The following is a 19,379-nucleotide window of genomic DNA, read 5'->3' on the forward strand; positions in this document are numbered from 1 at the left end:
TTTTTGGGGGGGGGGGGAGGCTGGGGTGGATTTTTAAAGAAATTTGTTCTATGGTGAACAAAGAAACCTCTCTGCAACTCTCTGAACTCAACAGAGCATCACACAATCATTTAGATTGCAAAAGACCCTTAAGATCAAGTCCAACTGTAAACCTAACACTGCCAAGTTCACCACTAAACCATGTCCCTAAGCACCATATAAAGTCTCCTGTTTCATCAAAAAAGTACTGTAGTCCCTAGAACTTAAAACAAGGCCATAAAAAACTCCAATACATTTTATTTACTTCAATACGCAAAGATAAATAGTTGCGAATGCATTTGCTTTCAGTACTATTTTTGCTTTAAGTAATCTTGTAGTAACAGAATGTGTGTCACCAGCCAACCTGGTATAAAGATACATCATATTCATTGCAATATCACTGCTGATTTGTTTCTTAGTTGACTTTTTTTTTCCCCCTGCTTTTGTACGCTTTCAGCTATTCAGGACTTTCAAATAACTGACACAATTCATTGGGAGTCTCAATGTCAGAAGTAAAAAGAAAAAGAATAGCCAAAATATAATTTCTCATAGTTTCTCTGAAATATTATAGCTCTTCCCCATCTTGAAAATCAAATGTCTTCTGAAAGACAGCAACATAAAAATTTCTGATTACCTATGACAGAAATCACTTCTATTATTTTTTTTTCCCCTGTTGCTGTTAAGTCAGTGACATTTTCATCTGAAGGCAAATGGCCTCAATTAAGATTAAAAGGGATTTTTAACAACTTCTACATAACCTGTTCTTGAACCATGCCTTGTCTGTACTAAATACACTAAGGAAAATTGCAAACAAGATTTTAGTACTAGAACTTTCCTGAAAGAAGAAGAAAAAAAGTTTCCCTAATGGCAGTGATGCAAGAGATGAGGAAGAGGAAAGACATTCCTGGCCGGGTCAGGCACAGGGCAACAATGGTGCAGTTCAACAGGCTTCTGTGTGAAAACGCTTTTACAGTTTGAGCCACGCAGACTCTAAGGCAAGGAGGATGCCTACAAAAACCCAGAGCATGAGCTGAAGCTTTGCCACTCCATTAAGCTACAATGCTACTGTGAAAGACAAATATTCTCTAGGGCCTGAACAGCGATATCCCGGCAGTCTACCAGACGAAGGAATTTTATGATCTGGAGAAAGACCTACCTCCAGCCCAACATGTCTGCCTGTTTGTTTGATCTCCACCACACTTTCCTGTTTTTTTTCCCCCACATGTCTAAACTCACTCCCTTCACAGAGAAGGAGGTTTGTCTGGAATTTATTTCTACTCTTTATGTCAACAGCCTTTTCAGGTAACTTGTTCCATATGTGAGTTACCCTTTAAGTGAAACAGTTGACTCAGAGTCCTCCATTTACTCCTTGAACCTACTGTTTCAGATTATGCTTTTAACTTTTGCCAGTCTCCTATCTATGTCTCTTCCAGATTCTGTGCAATTTCTTTTATTTAGCATACACATTTTTAGCTTAATTACTTGTTATCAGATTATACGTGGAAGCCTCACTTGACACCTGGCTGAGATCAACAAACAAGCTTTATGCTGATGCAAGTTCCACTGCAAATTAAAAACTACTGTCAATCAACACCTGCGAGCTCCTCACAGCAATGCTTCTTTGAGTCAAAGCATCCTGTTCCTAGTTTATACACAGCCTTGGATGTCATTTGGTTAATTCTGGTGAAACTGTGCCAGAGGGAAACAGCCTACACATATGAAGCATGATGCAGCCAAACTTACTATCTCATTTATGGCCATAAGGAACATATTCTGGAAACAAGAAAAAAGTCAAGGAATAAACCTCTCTTATCATCTTAAAACAGTAGCATTTATCAATTCTTTGCCTTACCCTAAAAAATGCAAAGCCATCTACACCCTCAGCAGAACACCATAAAAAAGGTATGGGTTGTGGCTTCCAAGAGAGGGTAAACAGTTTTGCCAACAGCTGAAACACACTTAGCTCAAGAGCCACACAGGTTTAAAGCTCTTCTCTCTGTTCACTTTCACTGAGAGAACAAAATGCAAAAGCAAAAACATACCCAAAAGAAAACAGACAAAGTGTTACTCGAGTAGAAAATCAACAATGAATATCAAGTCAGGGTAACAAGAGATAGGGAGGGATTAATCCCTGTTCTCCTCTACCACAGCAAACAGGGATGTCTCTCCTTTTCCTGTTGCATCTCCTCTCCTCTATGCTGCAATGTTTCTAAGCATACAAACTGAATTAATTTAGCTGCTTATAAAAGCGCTCACTTTCTGAGAAAGCATGAAAGCATGCACTCAATCTAGCACATGCTGATTAGTGTATCTGCAGACACCTGACATACAGCCTTCTGTCTCCATGTAAGAACCAAAGTTTATTAACAGGCCAATAAAATGGCATTACTGAATACCCTATTAGTTTAATTTCTAGTCCTGAATGCATACCCTCTGCATTGGAGGGAGGCATTTTTAATGATGCAATTGCAGCAACTATACATGCTGGTGGAGACAATGAGGACAAAGGTCCTCTGATCTACTTTAGATATCTGCTCTGTCAACACTTGCCCCTGAAAGATCAGCCATACCTCCCTCTTCTAACTCTCAAAGCAAACAGGCCTTTTAGAGCACACTTTGTTTTCTAATGGCAGGGGAGTGCCTGTTAACTCTTCACTGGCTTAAGTGAGCTTGGACAGGTAGTTCAGTAGATGCAAATGTAAATGTCAAGCAAGTCTAAAGAAAAGTGAGATGACTGCCACCAGCAACCTTTACTGAAATGTGTAGGGAAGGCAGAGAAGAAGATTAATCCTTTCCCACAGTAGGATACTAATCCTTGAGCCACCTTGTAAAAAGTATCAGATTTAAATTCACCATTATGATTTTGATGGGGGGGAGGTTTAGGGGAAAGAGCTTTTTGAAAACAAAGCAGTCTAAACATTCATCTCTGCCTGACTCCTCTGAAAAAGCCTAAAGCAACATAAAAAACAGTGTCTTCAAGCAGCCTGAATCCTTTCATTAATGCAATTGTTCCTATGTCTTTACTTTCTTCTCCAGCACAGATAAAGTTGTTCAAATGCAGCAGCCAGACACATGGTGGCATTCATATGCCCTAATGGTATGATTCTATGATAATAAGTCTCTCAATTTAAAGACAGCCTGGAGTGAACACCTCGGAAACAGCTGTACTGCCAGTGCCTGCCTCTGGCTTGAAGAATGATAGCTAAACTGCAGTGTGGTTTCTTCAACTAAGAGGACACACATAAACGAGACACACTGCTTCTCTACACAGAAGACTTAAACTTGCCACATTCTCTGTATCAATGGCAATGCTATCCTACCTTCATGCTCCTCTCAGTGTCACAGAATACATATGCACACTATGAATACACATATACTTTGTACCAAGTGCTTATTCTTTGCTGAAGCACACGACTGCTGATTTTGTATAGTTTTAATTGCAACCCTTAAAAAAACAAAGAAGCTCTCATCCCTTCAATCAGCAAGTTACTTATGTCTTATCTTTTATTACACACAACAGCAAAGTAAGAAATCCAGAGAGAGTCACTAAACCCCACTTCAGCTTTCCTAGTATTATTCTTTGTTGCAAATGCCACATCTTGATTTTGTACTACCCTTCAGACCAGGAACTGAAACACAATGAATATGAGAAAGCATCAGCTTTTGCTGCCCTCCTCACATACCGTCAATATCTGAACTGTCTTGTGAGAAACACTGACACTTATTTAAAAAGCATGCGAGTATCTCTGACCAGCTGCATTTCCATTTTTGAAGCACAAGAAAGGCAACAGTCTCACCTCTGCCATTCCTAGAGCTCCCTCAACAGACAAAACACCACCACGAGTAAAAAATCTGACACTAATCCCTTACTTCAAGGCAATACCTTACCAGACTAAGGAAGTGTATTATCCCAGTCAGTACAGTTTGCTTCCAATAATGGTTAACAGAAGCCACCTGCTAACTACTGTTAATAAACTCATGTAACTTCATAGACTGAGACTGACTTTTTTTCCTTTCCCTAAGACAGGTAAAAAATTTCAGGTGAATTACGTGCCCTGTATTTGTACCCATTTAACCACCATGCTCTAACTCATCAAAAGCAAAGTTCTAGATCTGTAGCACGAAGTCTTTATAAAACATCTAAGTAGACAACACCTCAAGGACATCACAAAAAGAAGCATAAATGCGCATCAGTAAAATCGTATCTGTAACATGAAGGGCTCTTTCCTTTCCCAGAACTCATGGATCTCTGTTCTCGTCCAGTGATGTATGCTTTAAGAATTCAGGGACTGCGATTATCTATAAATGTCTTTGTTTATAGTTCCAGACCTTTTTTTTTCAATCATGAAGGATATTTTTGATAAACTCGTCTCTCACAGTGTCTGAAGAGCAAAGAGGACACACTGTAATAAATGACCAAAACATAAAACAAAATAACACCCTAAATATTATGATTACTAGAAGATTCTACGTCTTACTTGTGTAAATCCAGTTGGGCATTATATGACAACTTCTAGCTGTTAACATACAACCAATTTTTATCAAATGAAGACTACTGGTTCTCTATACTTAATGTACAAAATGAGATTCTTAGCTTTAACTGCAGGTCATCTATTTGTTTCCTTGACATGTTAGCTTGACTCTTATTTTTGGGAGAGTTTAGGTTTATGAAGTATCTGGACAAAAATGTCATTTGTTAGAAATCAGCACCTGCAGGATACAAAGAAAACACAAACAGTAATTACATCACAATTACTCACCTGCATGAGTTCATTGCTGTCAATCAGATTGTCTTCCAGCATCTCCTGGGTCAGTTTGCCCATGGTACTGTAAAACTCATCCGCAGTTTCGCAACACTCTATTTGCCTACATCAAAGTACATACGGTTTTTTTATTTTACTTTTACATATGATTACACACATCCAAACCAAAACTGAACCGTCTGTCATCATAAAAAACATGCTTTCTTTAGCCACCTTAATTTTTAAAATTTCAATCCTCCCTACACTTCCAGATAATACAACTGTGCACATCACATTGGAAATGCTGGTGCAGTAAAAAGATGTACTGAGCACAGCTTACTGTCCTGACTGCGCACGAGAAAAGATTCAAGCGTGTCCAGGCAGGCTATTCCCTTTGCCCCTTTCACTTCTACAACATGAGAATCAATAAATCCTACCTCCTACTAGCAGAAGGGAGCTCTCCCACCAGCTCAGAAAGGGAGTGTAAAGATTTCTTGACTGCTTCATCACCCATTCTTCACTATGCACCAAATGACTGAAATCACTGGTTGAACTTTGGTCTTCTCAGACAGGAATACATTTGCTAGCCATAAAACATTCCAGTGGAGTAAATTTATGTATGTCATCGTATTCCAAAGAGCTGAGCTCACACACTTCAGAATGAAGGAAAATTCACTCATATTCTGCATATGTGTGAATGCTATTTTGGAATTAGAGATGCAGATATTTTTTCTTTGTTTTGGAGGTTTTTGCTTTGGTGGTGTGGTGGGTTTTTCTGGTTTGGTTTTTTTTGGATTTAGGGAGGGGAGTTGTCAGTTGGGGTTTTTTTGATGTTTTATTCCCCATACACACACACTTCTTTTTTTAAAATTTCTCAAAACAGAATCACCCACAGAGTGTCAGATAGAAGAAGAGAAATATGATAATATGCTTTTGTGAGTTGCTGTTCTACATACATTAGGGTCAGCCACTAAACATCCTCTCTCATCAAATGAAAAATTTGTTTTACTTCTATCCCAAACAAGTGCATTGCTGGCTACATATTGTAGACTGCCCTGCAAAATTCAGCTGCTGAAATCATTGAAAAAGTACACTGCCTTTTTTCTTATGGATTAGAAAAGGAAGCTTCCTTTGATCTTCAGTGTCTATAGGGAACAACCATTGAACTATGAAACTCTTCAGAACAACACAAGTTATTCACATTACTCATACTGAAATCTTAAGAGAGTTTAGCTAGAAGAATGACTGAATAGTAAACCAAAGATAGGTATGTAGCCAATTATCACAAACTTACTGCTTACCTTCCCCTATACCTTCAGCCTTTCATGACCTCCACATACTGCTTTCTCTACCGCACCTATTTTTAACTTCCCCATTCCTTCACTCTCCCTCAAAACAGAAGTGTGACTCAACCACCCATATGTTAGGAAAAGCACTTCTCACCCCATTTTCATGTCTAGAAAGACAGTCTTGAGAAGCATGACGATCATGAGACTATGATCCTTGTTTCAGGCCCCACTTCTTTAAATCCCCCCTGTTCTATTTCTAATAAAGAAGAAAGTAACGATCTTCGCCCAGCAAAAACATCTTTTACTTCCTCATGTCATTTGGTGTCATTAATCACAGACTTACTGCATTTCAATTCTTGCTCAGTTATGGTGACTCATCATCTTCTGCATCTCTGGTTGTCCCAGCAATGTCCCTTTCTGTTAACTGCTCCCAAACCTGCCAGATCTTCTTCCATTCCCCACAAACAACAGTTACAAGGTATGCAGTGTGATCAGCTTATTCTTTTGGACATATTCTTAGATTTTTTCATTCTGTTTCTTTCAATTTTTATAGAACACACTTCATTTTTGGTTTAAGTTTTATGGTGAAATCTTTAAAGCTGTGACTTTCTTTTTGATCACGTTATGAGCTGGAATATTCATAATTACAGCTTTTAAGTGCACAGAGACCCACTACAATAGGACCTTTTATCTGACAGTAAGTTACAAAGTAACAAAGCACAATGGGACTACACATAGCTTAATCCTAATGCAAATGATTCATGCAAGTTTTGTTCATGAACTGAACAAATAAAGCTCTTAGGAAATTATTATTATAATTATTATTCTTCAGATTAAAAATTAAATATAGTAAACAAAGTCTCTTACAAAGCAACTGGCCTGCAGTGCTAATTTATTCAGGAATGAAAAAAGAAATGAAACCTCCAAGGACAGAGCTGAACATAAATCCCAGTGAGTCAGCTGCAGGATAAAAAGGAAGGTGAGTGTTGATAGGCACCACAAGCAAAATCTGACGCAGCTGCTGACACCAGCTGAAAAAGGTTTCCAGCTGAACTAACATCTGCTCGATGTGTCAGAGCTCACACCTCCCACTGAAGTCAGTGACAAAACTCATTTACCCAGGAGCACTCTTTGGAATTCAAATATTTGCTATGACAACAGGGGAGTCTGGAAGAACTAACCATCTCTTGTGTTCTGTCCTATGTGACTGTCTGTGACTGTCCTATGAGTTTCCAAGGCCATGAAGGACTATAATAGAAACTTGGCTAAAATGTGCTTGAAAGCAGCGAATTTCAGGAAAATTTGTTTGCAGGCCTTTAACAGAAAAGAGCCATGTAACGCTAAATCATTCTCTTAGTAGCACTGAACTCTCTTCTTGTGTATAGACAATGGGCTCAAATCCTTAAGTGAAAATAAGGGAATTAATATCCCCAGCTTCAGGTACCCAACTAAATTAGATAGTCACCCTCAAGTCTCTCTGTCTTTCCACAGAGTATGTACCAGCTCCCTCAGAAGTCTGTGTCCCAGTTAAGTCTAACCAACCTTTTAGCACAGTATGAAGACATTATACACAGACAATATAAACAACTGGAGACATTTCCTGCAGCAAGGTCAATTAATTATCACCCCCATTCTGACACGATGTCAGACACACAAGTTGTAGGGGAAGCCACAGAGGCACTTCGTGCAGCTTTTTCAAAGCAGAATCATTCTCCTAAAAGATCACATCTTGCTTAGAATTGAGATGTTCTCCTCAGAACAACACAAGCTATATTCATTGCTCATACTGAAAAGAAAAAATCAGGTAAAAATGACCACTTACTCTCCTAGCTTTGCCCAGATAGCCAAGGCTACTCTCAGTATAATTTCAGAGCCTTCAAAGAATACTGAATCCCAGATCTTCAGAACTGTATGGTTAGGCAGGCAAGTGGCAAAGAGGGTCAGAAACCACTGCATTGTGAAGACATTTGTAAGTGGGGGTTCGTAGCCTCCTGAAATCAAAAAAAGAAAAAACAAATAAAAAAAATCTTGAAGTAATTGTAATCTACTACTATTTTACAAAGAGTATAATCTGCATACTGAAATCCAACAGACATTCTAGTACCTGTTATTGCTCAAAACTTCCTTACCCTGCAGCTGTCCAAGGATAAGCTGGGAAAAAAAGTGATGTAAAAATGACATACTTACCTTTCATTCTGCTGCACTGCAAAAAGCTCTAAGCAGCAGCATTGGTTTTGGACTGTAAACCCTGTAAAATACCACCACATGCTTTTTTTCCCCCTTATATGAGAAAGATGGCTCTTCCCAAAAATAAAAGCTTTTAGCTCATAGCACAACAAAACAAGAAAACACAAACCCGATGCATTTCTTCAGAAAGAAACTTCATAAGAAGTGTTTACATGAAGATGACTGTCTCTGACAAGTCTTATCTATTGTTTAACATTCTGATGCACTGCCAACTTAGCAGAAGCAACTAAAACGTTCAGCTTTCCTTTTGGTTTGTTAAGTTTCAAACAAGATTTAGAATTTTGGCCTAAAACTGTGAAGTTCTACTTTGTTATGCTCAGAGAACACTTTGTGCATCCTATTATCAACTGATGCACTGAAGGCCATGACCAAAGAGGCTGCTGTTCTGCAAAGATACTTTCAAACAGCAAATACTTCCTTGATACTCTTTCTTTTTGTACAGTGACATGAAACATGGCAGCAGATCTCATTTTAAGATGGAACTGAGTGCATTTAGCTTCCAGACTGGAAAAAAATGAACAAACCCCAGCCAACAACAAAAAACCCTACCCAAAACATTCCCAAATTCTATTTATTTTTTTTTTTATAAAAACTCTGGATGGAATGAGGTATCAGGGTGGAAAGGAATAAATAATAACAATGCAAAGCCTGTTTTCAGGTAGCAACCCAAGACCTACTTCTGAGTTTTGTACCTGTGTATCACTAAGCATCCAGGTGAAGAAATACTAATCAGCCACCATTGGCTCTCACATTGTAACTCTTCCCAGAACAGCTATGTAAGCTAGCAACTACAAGATGCAATGGAAGGACCAGTATCTTAAGCTAAGGCAAGAAACAATCTTTTCAAGGTAGCCCTCATATTAAGCTGTGTGTTACAGTGTTGTCACTCCATACATTTTATATCCTTGTCAACACAATTCTGGTTGCAGTTAGTGGTGGGACCAAATTATTTCACCTTTATTATTTTTTTCCTGAGTAAAGGTTATCAATAATGGTAACCATCTCCCTTCACCTTAACAGTTTAAATATATATATTCTAAGTAATAAACTCACGTAAACACTTAAGAGACTGATTTTTTAGACTAATGCTCAGATTAAACAATGACAAAAAAGAATTTAATAGCATTTTCTCTTGAACCTACCTCCACTTTCTCTGTTAGCAGCTCTTTGCAGGGTGTCTAAGTGCTGGGACAGTTCAGGAAGCTTCATTCGTAAAAGATCTCGGAAAACAGCCATATCCACAGAAAGAGCACGGAGATTATTGACAAAATAGCTATCAGGAAGCACCTTATCAATCAGGTAAATCATGATCTGTGGGGAAAATTAAAGACTATCATGTAGGACTTACAGAGCCAGTTATTTTCTAGGAATAACAGGGGGAATAAAACAAATGAAATTTTCAAGTTCTCTGTTCACTGGCTTGGAGCCAGTGGCAACACATGCTTCTGGTATCTCCCTTTATATGGGGAGAAAGCATTATAATTTTAAGCATCCACAGGTACTCCAGGTATCCACAAGCAAACAAGTCCTTGAAGTGCAAGCCCTTGAAGCTGTTCAGAATGTACGAATCATTAATAACCAGTGTCACGGAAAGCTATGCCCAAATTGGAAGCACTAGTCAAACCAAAGGTAATTTTTGCCACTTATGATGCTCTACATGTTTATGAGATTCTCCACACTGTTGTAAAGTTCCACTTTCCCTTGTCTGGTTGTTAAGTGCCATGACTAGAAGACTGATCTTCCAAATAATCTTGTTTTCCCCTCTCCAAAATGCAAGACACTGCTCTTTAAAAAACATTCTCCACATATTTTACTGTGATGTGTTACCATGTGCTGCACTTCATCTTGTCACTTTAAAAGGTGCTAAATTAAGCAGCATGAGACATTTTAAACAGACATCTGTTTCAAGGGAGATAGTTCAACTACAAGGGTGGTAATGTATTAACTGAATACTGTCAATGACATTCACTGAGAGTGAACAAATGCAACAAAGAAATATGCAGAAGTTGATGTATATCATCAGTCTAACAGAAGATGCTGTCCTTCACTTCAGGATCTTTTAACACCTCTATGGTCTCTCTACAAGCTGTATCCAGAGAGCCTGCAAGTGGTCATCCCATCAGGGTCAGCTCTTCATTACTTCTTTGTTAAAGTTTCAAACAAGGATCCTTATCATCTGTTTCATACAGCCTCTAATGCTTGAGAGGAGCGTGGCACCTTTATACACAGGAGAATCCTCCTTACAATCCCTCTCTTTCCATAAAATGCCCACAAAAGAAGCTTGACAGACACCAGACTTAGAAGAGGACAACCTTACATAGTCTAAGTCGTTCCTTTTCTATCCCTGCTGCTTGTGACCACATACTACCACTTGTCCTTCCAAGATTTTTTTCAGGCAGTAACAACCTTTTCTGTTCCATGTTTTAAAGCATGTAGATCAGTAGTCAATACAGGTACATCAATAGCTTTTACACATTTTTTTGGGGGGGGAGTTGATTGTTTGTTTAGTTGTGTTTGGGGTTTGGTTGTTTTGTTTGTTGTTGTTGTTGTTTTTTTGTTGGGGACTGAAAGAAAATCGGTGATCAGTAAGTAAGCTGGAGTCTCATATTTCTCAGATACATTCCCTAACCTTTGCTGAATTCTGGGATATCTTGCTGTCTTTTAAAAACATGCTTTGTTTTGTTCAGATACATTTCAACCAATGGAAGAATAATTTACTATTGCAACATTAACTTACACTATGCTATCTGTGTTTTCATTAATTTCTTATGACATAAGCCAGAAATCCCTGCATTAAAGAAATCATTTCATAAAGGTTTTTGTTCTCTTTCCACTGAGTGGTATTATTTCAGAAATCTCAGATATATGAGAGCATAGGAAAAGACAGAAATCTTTTTGCAACACTGAAGTCCTTTCCATGTCATTGACATATGAATTGCTTTGAGAGGTTTTTTTAAGCAGCTTCATGTATTTACCAGTTTGCAATAGATACTTTCTTCATTACATATCTCTACATATTTATTTTTATTATTTGACTTTGTAATATTTCCCCACAATAATATGCAGGGAAAAAAACCCGGTTTTAAGTTTCAGTATCAATGAGACTACTCTGTATACTTAGAGCTTCTACACATGCAAGCTGTAATTTTCTTGCTTACCATAATTTCAGTAGGCTAACTTTGAGGTGTCTTCAGTGATTTAAGTTAAATATGCTTACCTTAACTAGTAAAGACTCCAACATCCCTGAGTGGGCATTAACTGATACTACCATGTTGGGTCCGGTGCTGTTAAAGCTCCATGGCATCAGTAGTACCTGCTGTTTCCCAGCCTCTGGGAGACACCTCCCAGACACAGAGCTTTTGTTTATAACATCCTACCTGGAAAGGGGACCTGACTGGCAAGCCCCCAAAATCCTCTTGCTCCCTTAACTCCTAGACCCCACAATAATGCAGTTTCCCCATAGCTCAAATCCTGAGGGCAGTTTTACATGCAACAGCCCCTGGAGCTGTTCCAAAGTCACTCATTACTTGCTTTAGGTGGTACAGTGACTACAACAATGGAACAGCCACATGCTAATCCCCAATTCCTCCCCCTCCACCCTTGCTCTTATATTACTTTTTCCCTTTTCCCTCTCGCCTCTGGGGAAATTCCAACCCTGCAAAGCCCACACACTAAGCCTGGAAAAGAAATTATTTTCCATCCTTATTTTTGCCAGGTAAGACCCATTTCAGTACTAACAGTCCTCAGTGCTTTACCTCCTCAGGGCAGTCCATTGCCTCCTTCGGACAAGGAGCCTAACACCACTCACAGTAAAAGAAAATCCAATAATATAAGGATGTATGCAGTTCATAATCAACTTGGACTTCATAAACCTTAGGCAACCATGTTTCCTATATTAATGCACTTTGTGAGCTTCTGGACAGTGTAACAGCACAATAAAATATGACAAAATACAGTTAAAAATACTGAAGAAATTTTTAGGAAGGCTTATTGACAGGAAATTTTACTCTCCGATATAAAGTAAGTGTACCTTGGTATTTTTCTTATTACAGGCAGCTCTCTAGAATGAAATATTAAATATCAGCTAGCTGTGCTCTGCTACCACAAGCTTTATGTTTTAGGAGCTCTGAGTGAATTTAAATATTCACCATATTTAAATAATTGTTAAAGGCAAAATAATCAGCTCAGTATCTCAAGAGTCACAGTCATCTTTTACCAATTTGACCCCAACTCACACACATAAACAAGTTTAAAGAAATTTGCACACAATCTTGGAACCTTCAACCACATCCTGTACTAAACTGTATTTCCATTTTCTCACATATGAATTTCATGAAGCTTTCTTCTAATTAGAATAGAAAAGTTCTAAAACAAATAAAACATGGTGTGACTAATGTAGCCCAGAAAGTAGCTTCAAAATGATTTACTTTCATTTTAAATATTTATTTTGTCTTTTCCTAGAATTTGCTTTAAAATGCAGCAGATTTATTAACTGCCTTGCATGCTACTACCACACAGGAGCTTGATAATGGAATCTGAAGGTTTCAGCTACCTATAGTGTTTGGAAGCATATTTGGGATTATGGGATAAGATATTCTAAAGTCAGCAGTATTGTTCCCATTTATTTGTATTATGGCCAAACCTTCATTTGTTTCTGTTGAGGGAGAAAAAACCAACAAATTAACAGTGATACCATTCAAACTGTTCATTTTAGCTCAAAGAAGATAACAAACAATCCACAGATATAAACTGGTTAACTCCTTTGAGTCCTGCTCTTTAAGGCTGTCTACAAAATCCACACGCTGGTTTATTCTAAAGTTCACTAACTAAAAACAATCTTCAACACTGAAAAAAAAAAAAAAATTTACTCACTTTCAGGGCATCCCCTTCATTGCCCTCCATTACTTCCAGAATAAGTGCAGCTAGTATGTTAAATCCTTGACAATAGCCAACAGATTTATTCCACCTGGCATAAGCCAGCAGAACACGTTTTAGAACCACTCGATCTTGCTCTGCCTCCTGGCCACAGTAAGAACTGCAACCAGTTCGGTGAAGGTCCTTTAGAGAAAAAAGACAGAAACATACAGAAGAGACGCGCATTTTATTTCCCCCTTTAGTTCTCCTTCCTGCCCCAGTTTTCCTTCCATCTCCGCCTTCCCAATATATACTCTGAAAGTTGATGATGTTTCTTTTTTAATCCGTAAACTTTTAGCTTACTAAAAATAAATAGGTTCAGCAAGCTCTTAAGTAAACAAGTTACCTAAAAGATATTCACATGAAGGTTTCATAGAAGATATTAACTGATATCTAGGTTTCAAAGAGGCAAGACATAACAGCTGTTATGTTAACTGAACAAAAAAGGCCAACTCTTTTTATCAAAGTATAAAATAACTACTAGACAACTAAGTTTTCAAAACAACAAAAAGAGTGCCATTGAGATTTAAGCAATTTACAAATGAAGAGCAAAACATGTACTACAATGTTTTTATTTCGTAAGTAATACCTATAAGCTTTAATTACAAAGTACAGATGACAATTTTAATAATCAGGAACACAAATTAAGGTGACTATAAAACACAATCTCTCCTAAACAGAGTAATACCTCCTAAATAGGTAATAGACTAATATTAAATTCAACATACCAATACATATCTATTAAGTTCTTCCCTAAAACCCCCCACTGCTTTAAATATTAAACATTCAGCTGAGACATATATATAGACAAAGATGCTTCACTCCTGTAAAGTAACTGAAAAAGGCTCAATTGCTGTATCATAAAACATACTTTTTAAGCACAGCAAACATTTGTGCCTATTTATACAGAAGAGGGAAGAAAAAACCCACTTATGTTCCTTTGTCTCCAAACTCCAGTACTACTTTTAAAATAAAAAAGAAGAAATTGAGGTGGGGGGAGGAGGGGGGATAAATCAGTAATAGCATTTTTTTCCCAGCTAACACTCATCAGATCAGTGCAGAAGGACAAAAGAAGCTGAAGAAATAATTTTGGTGAGCCAAAAGGAAGTAAGATGTAATTTTTGCCAAAGCAGTTTCAGAGAACAAAATAAATCAAAATTCCATCTATTAAAAAATATATAAATCAACTTTTCATTAGAAAAATAAAATAAAATTAGCTGGCTACCTTTACTATCTGGATGCCCATAGAGTCATCATCAGGATTACTTCTTTCATTGAATGTGAAACGCATGGTTTTATCCCAGTCAATGGCTATACTGTGTAAGTACTGATCAGCTAGGGTCAGCCAAACCTAGAAATACATAAAGCAAGCCAATAAAATTATTTCTCAGATAAAATAGGAACAGTTTTCATATACACAGTTAGATGAACCTCATGAGCTTCACCCATATGTAACTGCTGTTAAGACTTGAAATATGCAGAAGAGGACTAGAGCTAAAACAATTTTTGCACAATTAAAGTAATAGCTTTAATAATAAAATAATTTAATAATAAAACAGAAGAGAAGGAAATAGTTAGCACTAGGTGTCCAGATCTGTGACCTGCTTACAAAGATGCAAGTCCATTGTCAGAAACTGAATCCACAGGGGCCCTCCAAGATGGAAGCACACTCTCCTGCAAGGACCCTCCTTGTGACTTCAGCCCTTCTAACCTCAAAAAGGAGTTTTATAAAAAGGTAACACTGCTGCAGGCTTCCCTCAAACTCAACCATGGATCCATCTCCTGGAAATCTAGCAGTGCTTCTCTTCACCAGAGGTCTCCTCTGATCAACTTTACAGAAGAAACAGAATCCAGTATTAACCATTTAGGAGCGATCTGAAAGAACCCCTTTGATCACAGTTACTTACTCTTAACACGAGGGCTTCCTAAACTGTTGCTGCTACAGGGAGTTCTGAAAACAAACATTTTGCCAGTTTTTAAAGCCTAATAATTACCAGAAGAGATTTATGCATGTGTATTCAAGACAAAGGCTGGACCTTTATTAAACATTTGAAAAGTTCCTGAACCACAAGACACATGACAGATCATACAATGACAATAAATAGCAATATAGGATCTTTCTTTTCAGGAAACTGAAAGAAATCATGAAAGCAAATGGGTCGAGTTTTGTATCAGCCATTAACTCACTCAAGTGAGAAAAGCAATTCAGACACTTCCCACAGATTTACACACTTAAATAGTTGCATGATGAAGGAATTTATAGACAGCTCCGAGAATCTCATGTTTTCTGCATTTGCATTTCCCTTCCCACATTTTTGCAAAGGCACCCATGCAGAGAAATGCCACTGTTCTGCCTCCCAGCAGCCTTTGGCACTGTTGATATCCTACTGATGTTTGACTGGATTCTTTATCTTTGCCAGCCCCAGAAAACAAATGTCACATACAACAGCAATACTGCAGATGTCACATGCCACAGATGTCACCCTGCTTCTGCTGCCAGAAGAGGGAACAATCAACATGCTGCCAACACAAAATGCTTCCTTAATTTTGGTATCAATCTTAAAATCACTTGGAAAATGGGGAATAGCAGTGAAAAGACTGCACCCCTTTTCTTAATGCTATTTCTCTGATTAGCATCATGTGGTCATGTGTGAGTAGACACAGAGATGGGCAGAATGAGAGGGAAAGATAGAGAAATGAGTTGGATGATGTGGCAGAGCAAGCCTGCTGATAATATAAAATTAGGATGGAGTGGCTGGTAAGCCCAAGGCCACCTTTGACAGATTGGAAAAATGGGCTGACAAGAACCTCATGAAGTTCAACAAGAAGTGCAAAGTCCTGCACCTGAAGAGGAACAATCCCACACACCAGTATATGCTGGGGACCACCCAGCTGGAAAACATCATTGCAGAGAAAGAGATGGAGTCTTGGTGGACATCAAGTTGACCATGAGGCAGCAATGTGCCCTTGTGGTAAATGTGCCCAACAGCTTCCTGGACTGCACCAGGCAGAGCAGTGCCAGCAGGTCAAGGGAGGTGATCCTTCCCTTCTGCTCAGCACTGGTGACACACACCTGGAGTGCCGAGTCCAGGCCTGGGCTCCCCAGTACGAGAGAGCTACTGAAGAGAGTCCAGCAAGAGGCCACTAAGAACATCAATGGACTAGAGCACCTTTCCTATGAGCAAAGGCTGAGAGAACTGAGACCATTTGGCCTGGAGAAGAAAAGGCTCACCATTCTGTGATTCTATGACCTCTGCCAGTCACGTACCACAGAAGAGTGTCTGAAAGACTTACTGGAATGTGGGAAAAAAACATTTCAGGAAAGAAAAAGAAGCTGTTAGACACATATAATGATCCACTGGAGTTGTAAATTAAAAACAAAATCATAGCAGTGTGAGGAAAATGATGCCACCAAGTCTTCTCTTTTCTTCTCCCCTGATTTGTAAAGAACAACAGTTCAGTTTGGAAAGACAGCAAAAAGAAAAGAAAAGGAACTTAATCTCAAGTATCAAAAATATATGGAACTACATACATTTTATAAAGCTTTTAAAATATCCCTGTTATTAAAATTGCATTTTTAAAGCTGAGATCGTGTGACTCAGTTTTACAGAAAAGATGAATAGACATGCCTTTTTTTAGGCTAGGGAACTTCAAACATAGTTGAAGAAAGCAGTAAAGTAAGGTAGCAAAATCCCAGTGGACCTTTTCCTACAACACTGTCTCAGCACAACTTCCCATTAATGGCACACTCTACCATTCTACATCGCTCCTGACTCTGAACTTCCCTAATTTAGGCAATCTGCCTTTCCCCCATAAAATGTTTCTATGAGCATTCCTGTCAGCACCTTCATAAATACGACAGCCTACACTGGAAATGTGCTCTCCTTTCAATTGGTTTTCAGCTGCAGAGGCAGCTTCACGAGTGCAATTCCCTGAGACTGACAGAATGAAGCAGTAACATCTGCACCAGAGTAAGCTACCCAAGCCTCAAGCAGAAAGAGCCCAACTATTGAAAACACCATCTTTACCTGTCTCCTCAGACTCTCCAGCTGCCCTGTGAGGTTATCACTGAAGAACATAAACTAGTAAAAACCCCCAGTACAACTTAAACCTACAGCTTCCAAATATTTCTTAAAAACCACTGATAATATTGATGATATTCACCTCTACTGAGAAACCCACAGGCAGCATGTCCACAAAGGTACAGGTCTACCTACCTTTCTCCGCCATTCTTTTGGTATGCCGGTCGGCAATCTGGCCACTGCTTTGAGTGCATCATGCCACTAAAAGCGAAAGCATCCAAAATGTATAAAATCCACCGTTAGTTTAATGCAACAGTATAGCAACATTTACAACACAGCAGACATGCATATTCATTTCATTTTACTGCACGCATTTCAGAGTTTAACAGGGAAAATATAAATTAATTAGTTAATGATGTAACAAAAATGTAATATTCTAGGACACAAAGACTTAGGAGATAGCTGAGTAAATGATGAAAGCTTATTGCATTTTCCAGATGCTAATGGATCAGCCCTGATGCAACTGCAAACAATATGCTGACATTATGATGACAGATGCACTTTTGAACTAGGGCAAGTACTTTGATTGAAGAGAACCATGTTCTTCATAAACTCAAGAGAAAAATTAATCCAGTTACCTGCTGAAAACCGTTTTGACCTAAAGATGGTTCAAGAGTGAACTTCAATTTTGTGTCAACCCCTAGAAAACAAACAAACAATCATGGCCATTATTTTCATTTAGTTCAGAAGAAAGAAGGAAAAAAAAAAAAAAAGCAGCACCCACCACTGAAATAAGAACACAAGATTCCAGCTACACATTTCAACAACTATATTTCAACATGTTTCTGTGAATTCTTGTCTTCAGAGTGGATTCAAGGCACATATTAAAAAGAACATGGACAAAATGTTTTTAAAATGCAGTAATACCCTCTTTAATGATGTAGTTCAACACAGCACAATTAACTAAAAATCATTTAGTTCACTATTCTACAAACTGTGTATGTACACTGCAAACTACAATATGCATCCACAGAAAAGTATATACAAACAGTTTCTTGCCATCTATTTCGACTTTTTGACATAAAGTCACTCAAAACTCATTTCCATATTTGGTGTGCTAAAACTACTTTATTGCTCAGATTATATTTTTTATATAATTCCTCAGAACATAAAGCACATTTGGTCACTGTTATCAGTTAAGCCTAGATTTTATTTTGGCCTTATGAGCAAATTATTTTAATTGTTATAAAGCACGCCTGCTAACAGTCTATAAAATAATGTACTAGACGAAACACTAGGATGTCAAGTTTGGGCTGCACTGGATCATGCCATAACAGGAAGAACAGTAACACTGGATTTGCTTTGTATCCCACAGCTTGAATGGACAAGGCTCGGGGCCTTCAGACGCTGCTGTCCAGTGCTCGGGTGCTGAACACCGCGTTATATCCACAGTCGCCTCCCTCAGGGCTTCCAGCACAAAGAATAAAGCCTTTTTTATTTTTCCTCCATAATTTAATGCAATGTACTGCTCTACATTTAAAATAACGTGATGCATACCTTCTTGTCTTTCTAGAATATTAAGACAAGCATTTTTAATATATATTTTAATAGCCATATAAAAACCCACCCAGATTTTAGTCCTGCAGGCTTTTAAGTATATAAAATCCCTGCTAATCAACTCATCAGTAATACTCAGTGCTTTGGAGGACTAAGCCTGAGTTTCACAGAAACCCAAACTGTAGTGGCACTTGCTAGTTATGGAATGCAAAATGCCTTTCAGCATTTGCGTACTGAAGTGGTGGTAAGTCATTTAAAAGCCTTGCTGCCTGACAAATACATATTTAAAGACAGCCTTCTCCTTCAAGACTTTTTTCCCCTCCTTTGGTGGGGGAAAGGGAAGAGAAATAAATACAATTCACACAAAACCCAATTTTGTTTAGAATTTTAGCATTTTAGAATTGCATCACTGAGACCTGGGGACTGGTGCTTCCATTTCCCTGCTTCAGATTTAAAGGACATCCTTGTCAGATCTAGAAAAATAAAAGCTTCAAACCATAATAGAAATGTCCTGAAAAAACATTACAGGATTAAAATCATTCCTGGAAGTAACTGTTTATTAGTATTCTTCTCCATAACTCCACAGCACT

General features: G+C 38.2%; 1 protein-coding gene across 1 annotated transcript in view; it reads right to left on the bottom strand.

Annotated features, from left to right (window-relative positions):
• TBC1D30 (TBC1 domain family, member 30) overlaps positions 1-19,379 on the bottom strand; it is a 26,122-nt gene that overhangs the window by 5,998 nt on the left and 745 nt on the right. The window contains exons 2-8 of the mRNA XM_010023459.1: positions 17,871-17,932; positions 17,428-17,493; positions 14,436-14,561; positions 13,169-13,354; positions 9,439-9,607; positions 7,872-8,040; positions 4,779-4,884 (exon numbers count right to left, since the gene is read on the bottom strand). Coding sequence (XP_010021761.1) covers positions 4,779-4,884; positions 7,872-8,040; positions 9,439-9,607; positions 13,169-13,354; positions 14,436-14,561; positions 17,428-17,493; positions 17,871-17,932 — 884 coding nt within the window. The remainder of the gene's footprint in view (positions 1-4,778; positions 4,885-7,871; positions 8,041-9,438; positions 9,608-13,168; positions 13,355-14,435; positions 14,562-17,427; positions 17,494-17,870; positions 17,933-19,379) is intronic.

Source organism: Nestor notabilis, unplaced genomic scaffold, assembly GCF_000696875.1.
Source record: "Nestor notabilis isolate BGI_N333 unplaced genomic scaffold, ASM69687v1 scaffold1991, whole genome shotgun sequence".
NCBI classification, from domain to species: domain Eukaryota; kingdom Metazoa; phylum Chordata; class Aves; order Psittaciformes; family Psittacidae; genus Nestor; species Nestor notabilis.